This window comes from Psammomys obesus, unplaced genomic scaffold (assembly GCF_907164565.1).
Source record: "Psammomys obesus unplaced genomic scaffold, mPsaObe1.curated_primary_1811, whole genome shotgun sequence".
NCBI lineage: Eukaryota > Metazoa > Chordata > Mammalia > Rodentia > Muridae > Psammomys > Psammomys obesus.
In genome coordinates, this window is record NW_026586173.1 from 14,736,972 (window position 1) to 14,748,320 (window position 11,349).

The 11,349-nt window shown below is 37.8% G+C and overlaps 1 protein-coding gene across 1 annotated transcript; it reads right to left on the minus strand.

The window, feature by feature from the left end:
• Nucleotides 1-8,517: 8,517 nt before the first annotated feature.
• On the minus strand, nt 8,518-9,456 carry LOC129672118 (putative gustatory receptor clone PTE38). Its single transcript, XM_055601389.1, has one exon. It carries the CDS (start codon nt 9,454-9,456, stop codon nt 8,518-8,520), a length of 939 nt encoding a protein of 312 aa, XP_055457364.1.
• Nucleotides 9,457-11,349: the final 1,893 nt, after the last annotated feature.

Consider the following 11,349-nt stretch of genomic DNA (forward strand, 5'->3'; position numbering starts at 1 on the left):
TAAGAGCTTTTAACAGTAAGGAATATAAGTATAAGCCAAAGTTGTGTAAAAATTTCCACCAACAGCAGTGAAGGATCAGTCTAGGTCATCTGGGTCAAACAGCATCTTCAGGATGCTTGAAATAGCTACAAAATCTATGAAAAGGTAGATTACATACAGTAAAAATAGTATTACAGATTTGTTTGAAATCTCACATTTGACTTAATCAAAATGAAGAGCAGCATTTTTTTTTACCTTAAGAAATACCAAAAGAGTGAATGAAGACAGAGACGAAAGAATGTGAGAATAAGAAAAAGAAAAAATGGATTAATATCTCACTTTACAGCTTTCCAAATATTCTCAACAAGAACATATATTTTTAGGAAGAACGAATTCTTAATTTAGCAAATGAGCTTTCAGGAAAAAGGTATCCTGGCTGGATCGAGAGTCAGGTTGTCTCTTTTCTGAGCTGAGAAGTGTTTTGATAACTGTTTGGGTTACTCTTATCCTATGTAGCCCCATGGGCTGAATTCTCAAGGTCTTTTATTAACAAATGTTTATTGTTATTTTTCTCAATTAAGCTTAAATCCTTAAAGAGCACTGCTCACAACAGGAAGAACATCTAGTGTGAATGCAGTGACCCTGAAAGCCAAGCATAATTATATTCTTATTACTGTTTCTTTCTCTCTTTTTTTTAATGAAATGGGTTCATTTTTAAAAAAATTATTTATTATGTATCCAATATTCTGGATGTATGTAGGCCTACACACCAGAATAGGGCACCAGATCTCATTATAGATGGTTATGAGATACCATGTAGTTGCTGGGAATTGAATTCATGACCTCTGGAAGAACAGTGTTCTTAACCTCTGAGCCATCTCTTCAGCCCACTACTGTTTCTCTTATCTCCAGGGGAAACTCAAACTTAGATGACACAACCTTATCTCTCTCACAGAGGCTGGAGGCGTTCTATCTATGTATGTTTTAAAGATACTATATTTAATTTCATTTATTTGCATATTTATTTACTTATTTGTTATTTATATATTTATTTAGTGTGTATGTATGTGATTGTTGTACTACTGCTATGGTGCACCTGTGAAAGTCAGAGTATTCAAGATTTATATGTTTCCTCTATGAAAACTCACACTGAACATTTAGAGATTAACAAAGGAAAAACTATTTAACAATAATATATGCTCATGTCCAGCTGATGCCTCCCAAAAGTCAGCTACAGACAAAAGAAATTTCTAAGTTACACACACTTATGTACTTTACATATTCTCTTATCCTTAAGCTTCTTCCTTTGTTTCTTTTCCTCTTTGTTATTTTCCTTCTTTCAATTTATTCACTTTATATTCCTGCTGTAGCCTCCATCTCCTTCCAGTCCCATCCACCTTCCCTCTTCTCCCACTATGCCCCTTCCCTAGTCCACTGATAGGGGAGGACCTCCTCCCCTTCTATCTGACCCTCATCAGGGCTAGCTGCATCTGTGGCCTGGCAAGGCTGCAACCCCCAGAAGGAGGTGATCAAAGCGCCAGCCACTGAGTTCATGTCATAGGCAGCCCCTGATCCCCTTACTAGGGAAACCAATTGGAAACTGAGCAGCCTATGGACTTCCTCTGAGTAGGGAATCTAGGTCCTCTTCATGTACTGTCTTTGGTTGGAGCATCTGTCTCTGCAGGACCCCCTGGGTGGAGGTTTTTTGGCTTTGTTACTCTCCTTGTGGAGTTCCTGTCCCCTCCAGGTCTTTCTGTCTCCCATTTCTTCCATAAGGTTTCCTGCACTCTGCCCAAAGTTTGGCCGTGAGTCTCAGTATCTCCTTCAATACCCTGATGGATAGAGTCTTTCAGAGGCCCCCTGTGGAAGTCTCCTGTCCTGTTCCTTGTCTTCTACTTCCAATGTCTATCCTCTTTACCCTTCTGAATGAGGTTTCAGCCTCTTCCCTAGGGTCCTCCTTGTTGTTTTTTTGCTGAAGAAATATTTCTAACAGTATTCCTGCTGTGTATGTTTTCCACCTGCCTAATTAGACACAACTGGAATCTCCTACCTATGTTTTAATTATTCTAAATGTAACGGGGACTGAGACCTGAAAGAGATTTAAGGACAGCATTATATGTAGACCTGGAAGAAACTTAAACACAGCAAGGACAGCCAAGGCTACACCCTGCCTCAAAACAAACAAAACAAAACAAAACAAAAAGACAGAAAAGAAAAAAATGCCATACATTTTCCCGGTGGGAAAATGACCCTAGGTAATAACTATTTTAAAAAGAATGCATGGATATTAGCCATATAATATAAGATAAGCACACTAAAATCTACAGATCAAAAGAAGCTAAATAACAAGGAGGATCCTTAATTCTCATTCAGAAGGGCAAACAGGATAGACACTGGAAATGGTGGAAGAGAGAACAGGACAAGTACTTACCACAGAGTGCCTCTGAAAGACTCTACCCAGCAGGGGATCAAAGCAGATGCAGAGACTCACAGCCAAACTCTAGGCAGAAAACAAAGGGAGTCTTATGGAAGAAGGAGGGAGATAGAAAGACCTGGAGGGGCAGGAGCTACACAAGGAGACCAACAGAGTAAAAAAATCTGGGCCCAGGAGGGCCTGCAGAGACCGATGCATCAGCCAAAGACCATGCATGGAGAGGACCTAGACCCACTGCTCAGAAGTAGTCCACGGCAGCTCAGTCTCCATGTGGGTTCGCTAGTAAGGGGTGCAGGGACAATCTCTGACATGTATTCAGTTGCCTGCTTTTGATCACCTTTCCTTGGATGTGTGGCCTCACTAGGCCACAGAGAAAGATAATCCAGGCAGTCCTGATAAGACCTGCTAGGCTAGGGTCAGACAGTAGAGGAGGAGGACTTCCCTTATCAGTGGACTAGGGGAGGGAGATGGGAGTTAAAAAGGAGGGAAGGTGTGACTGGGAGGAGATGAGGGAGGGGGCTACAACTGGGAAACAAAGTGAATAATTGTAAATAATAATAATAATAATAATAATAATAATAATAATAATTTAGTAAAATTTTCTGTTGAAGGTAGGTTACCCTTTGGGTATTAGCCAGAATAGAATGCCTGTTATTAAAGAGTTTTCTCACTAATTTTCCTGAGAGTGTGGAGTGAATTTCCACTGGTTGTGGTAGGGCTTATTTCTCTGCTTCAGAACTGTCACAGGAAAGATGTGGCAAAAGACAGTGGTTATTTGGGAAAAATTTAATTTAAAAGCTCACTCCCCCATCCCACCCATTCACACTCCCCACAGAGAGAGAAAGAGAAAGGGAAGGAGAGAGAGAGAGAGAGAACATTTAAACCAGAACTCTTTCCAAGCTTGTTTTCAACTATGAAGAAAACAATGAGATCAATTCACTATATTTTTGTGGGCAAATAACCATTAAAATGTGTAAAAAAATAATTGGTGAATATAACAAGAGATGACTCCACCATCTGAAGAGGCAATCACAAATTTGTTAGGGATATCACACAAACAAAAGCTCTCATTCAGAATTATCAGCATCATTGCCAGACCTCATGTTAGCATCAAGTTATCAGTCTGTGGTAAAGAGTTTTCTGTCATTGTTACTAAAACTCTTTAGAGTTTATTTTTTTATTATTTATAGATTAGCTTTAGTTGATCAATGTGCTGTAACAATGAAAGCATGACATTTTAGTATGAAAAAAAAATTACACCAATCCTACTATTTCCAAAAAATGATCAATTTACAAGTCAGATTTCCCATTCATGAGTGGTGTCACACTTAATGCACTGATGATTGGGTGAAATAAAATAAATTAGATCTCTGTCTCACATCAGAGATGAAGATCTATTTCAAGTAATTTCAGGCTCAACCACAGAGGAAAGTGTGAGTTTATTAATAAGATTACCTGAGTACTGGCTCAGAAGGCAAATACCGACGGGCTTAAACATGTTTAAACTAAGCACTTGTACATAGGTATCAAGTACATGGTGCATTAATGTTATAAAATTATCTGCTTGTATAGATTACACTAACGATATATACAACCCCCAAATCATTAGATCACATGCCCTCTTGATGCCTTTCCTTCTCTCTCAGAAGTCAGGCCACCATGAAGTCCGTTTCCCACTCCCTTACAGTTCTTTGTGACTCAGTTGTAGGTGTGAAAAATCCTCATTGCCCTGACCTTTAGACACAATAATAATCTTAAATCCTGTCTAGTCTCTGCCATTGCCTTGCTAACTTTTGGTTGTCAACTAGGCCAGACTAAATGTTGTTGCTTAGGCATTCACAACATACCCTTGAAAACCTATAAAGTATGGAGTTCCTTTTGGTTTTTCAGAAAAATGACTGGCTTGTTTCTTCCTTCAGGGCCCCTCTCATGGTATATTTGTCATCAGTTTTTCTGAATACTGTCTTACTTAACTCTCTTTCTCTTGATGTAGCTCCTTTCTGGTTTTTGAAGGTAGCCTTGCTGTCTCCCTTCAAGGAACCATAGCTTCCTCTGCTATTTTTCATCTGTAATTGTATTTCCATATTAAAAACTAATTATTTCTAAACTCACTGTAGTCCCAGGACTTTCTTAGTAAAGATCAATCTGAAATGTAGCTGACATTAGCTTATTTTCAAGAACTCTCCATTTCTGTCATTGTCTCTGTCTGTCTCTGTCTCTTCTGTCTCTGTGTCTCTGTCTCTTTTTATGTCTCCATTTTTGTCTTTATTGATCAATTTTGCATTCTGATAATTTCATACGTACATGTAATAAATTCTGAACACACTCTTCTCATACTGTCTCTCTTTGGTTTTTGTTGTTGTTTGAGACAGGGTTTCTCTATGTAGCCTTGGCTGTCCTGGACTCTCTTTGGAGTCCTGTCTGGCCTTGAACTCACAGAAATATGCCTGTCTCTGCCTCTCTGAGTGCTGGAATTACAGGCATGCGCCATTGTGCCCAGCTCCCATATAGTCTCTTATCTGTCTTCCATCCAAATCAATTTGTCTATTCCTTTCAATCACTTTGAAAGATCATTACTTTTAATTTTGCTTGGTGTCATATTTACTTTAATTAGGGCTGTGTGTTTGGAGGATTAGAAATATCCATTACGGCCTGGTGGCATTCCCACTTTCCTCAAATTATCAGTAATAAATTGCATAGCAGTGAGTTTTAGGCCCCCAGGGAGCCTTCTCCATTGATGGCTAATTGATGCTGAGCCATTTTTACAATGACCCAGTGCATGCATCTTCAGTAGTCAAGAGTCAGCGATTGCAGTGGCTGTGTCTTGCTCAGAAGATGGTATTTTTTTTGGCTCTTCTACCTTCTCCTCTTATGTGCTTTTCATAAAGTTCCACTATTACAACTAAATAAAAACACTACCACATATTTGCAAACCACACAATCAGCTCAGTACTATAATTTTATAAATTTTAAGAGATCATTGTAAGTAACACTAAGTATGTGAACTGAATGTTACCTCACATAAAATGAAAGGTATGATATTTAAATATGATTTAAACCCACAATATTATTAGAGTAGATAAAATTATTTGAATAATAATTTGCAAAACCAAAAATGCCTGTGGAGTTTAGGTAGCAGTTCATGCATTTATAAAACCTTTGTAAATACCAAATTATGATAAATTTAACAATATTATTTCCAAAATAAAAGTAAATTATGATCTCTTCACAAGGCATGGAGAATAATATTTAACACCCATGCTTACAATACCAGAAAATTAATGACTCAAACTTATCACTATCAGAATGTTTCATTTTCTTTACTGTTACTAAATTAAATATTAAACTATACAGAATGAAATGTACAAGGTAACCATTTCAATGAACAGCATGACTCACTTTGGATCTTAAAGATGAGAATCACAAGAGGACTCAGATTTATTAAAGGAGCCAGTTGTGGTCATGTGTGCCTGTAATCCCAGTACTCAGAGAAGCAGAGGCAGGCAGATCTGTGAATTATGGGCCAGCCTGGTCTACAAAGCAAGTCCAGGACAGCCAAGGCTACACAGAGAAACCCTGTCTCTAAAAACAACAACAACAAAAATCATTAAGGGTCTAATGATGTAAAAATGGGGTAAAAAGGAAAATAATGCAAAAAGGAGCACATTGAGCAAATAAGGTAATTCATGCCTAAATTGTAGCACTGTAAATCAGAAGGAGGTTTGGAAATTCAAGGTTAGGTAGGAAGACATATCAACATCTGCTCTTCTAAAGAAAACCATATCATCATACCAAATTACAAAAAAATTTTTTGTCAACGGGGGATAGTTTTAATTCATTAGGGTCTAAATAATATTATCTAAAAATGTACAAAAGTTCAGTGATGCACATTAGCAAGTGCTGGTTGCATCAATCTAAAAAAATAGATACAATTAGTCCTTTTAAAATAATTTTGTTTTATTTCTTTATCTGTCTTACAAAGAAATATATAGTAATACTTAAGACTTACACAGTGTTCTTACTGTAAGTGTTCTTAACTGTAAGATGAAAATTTTCATTTGTGGAAGTTACCTTATTCCAAACAAATAGCATTCATCTATATCTCAAATCAGCTAGTAATTTAAACCAATTTTGAGGTGCAGATTTAAGCCCACTCTAGATATATCTTGTGGATATGGAAGTTAAATATCAATGGCACAGAGAAACCTTCCCAATCTTTTGTCTATGGCACCATGCTAGGTGGTGACTGTTTCACTACCATCATTTGATGGTCTGGAAGAGAGTCAGTTGTTGAATGAGTGTATTGAATAGAGGACTGAATAAAACTCAACTCTAATTTCAATATACACATTAACCATTTTTGTAAATTGTCAGTAACTCTATTTGGTTGACTATATTAATTTGAGATTGCTTATTCTTTTTTTAAATATAATTTTTTATTTATCAAATTTATTCACCTTGTATCCATGCTGCAGCCCCACTCTTATTTCCTCCCAATCCAACCATCCCTCCATCCCTCATCTCTTCCCATTCTCCTTTCCCAGTCCACGGATAGTGGAGGACCTCCCCTTTCTATTCCTGACACTAGCCTGTCAGATATCACCAGGGCTGTCTTTCATGGTCTTCCTCTGTGTCCTGGTCAGGCTGCTCCCCCTTAAGGGGAACCCTTTTCCATTGCTGGTGGGAATGTAAACTTATACAACCACTTTGGAAATCAATTTGGAGCTTTCTCAGACAATTAGGAATAGTGCTACCTCAAGATCCAGCTATGCCACACCTAGGCATATATCCAAAACATGTTCAAGTACACACAAAGACATTTACTCAACCATGTTCATTGCAGCTTTATTTGTAATAGCCAGAATCTGTAAACAACCCAGTTGTTCTTCTACAGAGGAATGGATACAGAAATTGTGGTACACTTACACAATGGAATACTATTCAGCAATTAAAAACAAGGAAATCATGAAATTTGCAGGCAAATGGTAGAAACTAGAAAAATTATCCTGAGTGAGGTATCCCAGAAGCAGAAAGACACACATGCTCTATACTCACTTATAAGTGGATATTAAACATAATAAAATCTGTACACCTAACAAAGCTAAGCAAGAAGGAGGACCCTGGGTGAGATTGCGTATTCTTGTAAAATGAAATTGCCGGCAAGGGAAAGTTTCAGGTGTCACAAAAGTATCTAGAGCCACTGATATTTAATTAGAATAATGACATAAAATATGACAGATATGAGGATTGCTTGAAACCGTGTCTCCTAGAAATGTGAAAGATGTGACAACACCCGTAGAGTCTCATTGCCATGGCTTGCCTGAACATGACCTGACCAAGAGTGACACCAATAGACATGCTAACATGGAAGAGGGAAATCTTACAAGTCCTCAACCCTACACAAATTACTATGGAAACTAAGCAACGCTGAGCACGAAACTTGCTTTCTTTAGGGAAGAGAGCCCCCAATTTATTGTCCAATACAACAAAATCAGTCATAAAATTATGTACTTACAAAAAATGTCATACAGGCTGAGCAAGTAGTATTTATATATTTATGGATATATATATATATATCCACATATGTAGAAAATTAGCATATCTAACTATGTATAAACCAATGTAATTATATTTTAATTTAAAAAGATAAATAAAATATTTTTAATAAAAGTATCAGCTATTGCTTCCTCGTGCATGAAAACTCACTTTTTTGTGACACAATATAGATAACTCTAGGATTGAATTCACAGGGATCTAACTATGAAATCAGGTGGAAATCTTTTTCCAAATATTATGAGAATGTTGATGGAAGATAATGTCTATACCATATATACTTCTGAGATTTTGCCCAAAATGTTTTTGATAAAATTTGAACCTCTGTGTAAACATTTCCTTCTGAAGAAACTAAAAGATTTTTTTTTTTAGAAAAGCATATATTAAATCGCAGAGTTAAGCATATAGAAATGTCTGGTTTCAAATCACATCAAAATGCACATCATTACTTTGTCTGTTACTTGTTACATAAAAGTTACATGACAAAGTATCTTGATTCATCAAGTGCTATGTAAATTTTCCTAAAAACTGTGATATAAAATGATTATTAATTATAAAAGAGATGCTATCCTATTAACAATTTTCCTGAAGGCTTTCTGCATGTCTTTGTTTCTCAAGCTGTAGATAAAGGGGTTCAGCATCTGAGTGACCACAGTGTACATCACTGAAGCCACTACAGTCTTTCTTGGAGAGTCAGTAAATGCAGAGCTTATGTGTACCCCAAAACCTGTGCCATAGAACAGAGACACAACTGATAAGTGAGACCCACAAGTTGAAAAGGCTTTATACTTTCCTCCCAATGATGACATTCTTAAAACTGAGGATACAATGCGAATATAAGACAAAATGATCCCAAAGACAGGAACACCAAAAAATAGAACTGACACTGTATATACCAGCAGATAATTGATAAAATTTTCAGAACAGGCAAGTTTGATGATCTGAGCCAGCTCACAGAAAAAGTGAGGTATTTCAGTTTCTGTGCAGAAGGAGAGCAGCAATACCATCAAAGTGTGAAACAAAGCATGCAAAGAGCTAAGGAACAGGGAGAAGAATAGCAACATCATAGAGAAATATTGATTCATGATAACTGTGTACTTCAGAGGGTGACAGATAGCAACATAGCGGTCATAGGCCATCACTGCAAGGAGACAATTTTCTATGCCAGCAAAATTCAAGATGAGGTAGACCTGAGAGAGGCATCCTGTGTATGTGATGGTCTGATCCTGAGCTTGGATATTCACCAACATCTTTGGAATTGTGGTCGTGATTAAACAGATGTCATTAAAGGACAAATTAGAGAGAAAAAAATACATGGGTGTATGTAGTTGGGAGTCAGCGTTAACAGCCAGTATGATGAGCAAGTTTCCTAAGGTGGTAATCAGATATATGGACAGGAAGAGGCTAAAGATGAAAGGCTGCAGAGCTGGGTCATCACTAAGCCCCAGAAGAATGAATTCTGATACAGCTGTTTGGTTGACAGCCCCCATGGTGTTGAGTATTCAGAAAGAAATTGAAAAAGTAAGATGTTTGGATAATCAACTTTACAACCTTGTTCTTTGAATTCTAGAGTTCATATTTATTAGTAAATGCCTTTCTTCTGTTAACCCATCTGTTCTCTGATGCTTGCTTACAGAATCTCTAGCAACGAATCCTTCAATGAACCCTCTCCTCAATGTATGAACTTGTAAGCTTTAGTAGCAAACATCATGTTCTAATGAAAACATTTTCTTATTTCAGCAGGAATTTTGTACGATTCTTGCATGGAGCATGGGACCACCCCAATGATGCTGATCAGCAGCAGTGCAGATGTGTATAAGCATATGTCAGGTTGAGAGCAGATATTGGTATGAGGTTTTACAACATTCATTCCACATTGCGCCTTATTGTATATTTCTTTATAGACTCCTCACTAATAACCAAGGTGATAGTCTACTGATAAAGTTCATCTACTATCCCACACATTTGCAGAGGGATTTTAGTTGTCTGGAAAGACTCAAGAGGAGTCATGATGAACATCTCACCTAATTGTTGATCATAGATGTGTTCTTGTGAAAGTCATCATAGCAGGTTCAACTGATTCTTCATTAAGGAGGATCATTTGTAAGAAAAGGCTGGGTCTCACTTTATGGCTGGCATAATAAACTTAGAGTAATCACAGACAGACTTCTATACTTTTTTGTGTCCCTGGAGCTCAATATTCAGGGCTTTTAATTATATTCGCTATGGAATGCCACTATAATCTCAGGTGTACAAATCCTTAATGACCAAGTCTACTGAAAGGAAGAATTCAGCTTTATTGGTTTCTTATCCAACCCCCAAGGCAGTGTTTTAATTCTGTTCCTACCTAATGTTTCTGATTATATAAATTATTGATCTTGCATTCAAAATATGAATACAATTTCTATAATGAATCTCTGTGTTGTTTTCAGACAGTAAGAGGGAACTTTATGTAATAAGTGTATTTGGAAGAATTGATTCTTATTTTTTAAACTTTTTATTGCTTCTTTGTGATTTTTCAAAACATACACTTTAATCCCACTCATTTCCCAACCGGTACCACCTCTCCCCAACAGAGAAAACAAAAATCTTGTTGAAGTTGTAATGTGTCACAGTATGTCCCACAGTATTCTCTTTTGTCCACACTTATTTGCTTGCAAGTTTATTGCAATGACTCATTGGACTGGTACAAGGCCTCAAGCTTCTGCTACTCTATCAATCCTGGAACTTCACTGGGACTCCACTCTGATATCTTGTTGTTGCTCTGTGTCATAGAGATCCTTTAGTTTTAGATATGTAATACTCGATTCTTCATGTACTCCAGAAGTTCATTGATGGCACAGATGTTGAACTGAGTCAATGCAAAGCCTAGGATCTGGGCCTGAGAGTTATCTGAGCTGGTCATCCCACTCTCATGCCTTTGGGGCCGGCTCATCAGCAACCTGCACTACCAGGGCCAGCTCTACCCTGCTGCCTAAGCAAGGTGCAAGGCTCACTCTGGAGTGTTGCAGTTGCAACACTCTCATGGCCCTGGGGCCATCTCGCCTCTCTGCCATAGAGTGTGAGGGATGAAGGAGTGCAAGTAGTTGTTTCTCTCTCATCTACACCACCCCAGGCAGACAAGAGGGACCATGGAATTTTGGGTATTGGCTTAAAGTTTAAAGCACAAGCCTGAACAAAGGCTAGCCAGGTGGAGACATGTCCAGCCACCTGCGGGGAAGAACCAGCTCTACTGCATTCTTTTCCTGCCCACTAGAGCTATAATTGCTAGGAAACTGGCCCCTCTTCCCTAGGAATGGTTTGGAACCCCTCCTAGAGCCAATCAATTCAAAATGCAGCATTCCCTTTTGTGGATGAACCAATAGATGCTTGCCAGACAGGAA

Bases quoted from the DNA above. Each gene is read 5' to 3' on its own strand.
- LOC129672118 (XM_055601389.1), bottom strand. From the start codon at position 9,456: ATGGGGGCTGTCAACCAAACAGCTGTATCAGAATTCATTCTTCTGGGG.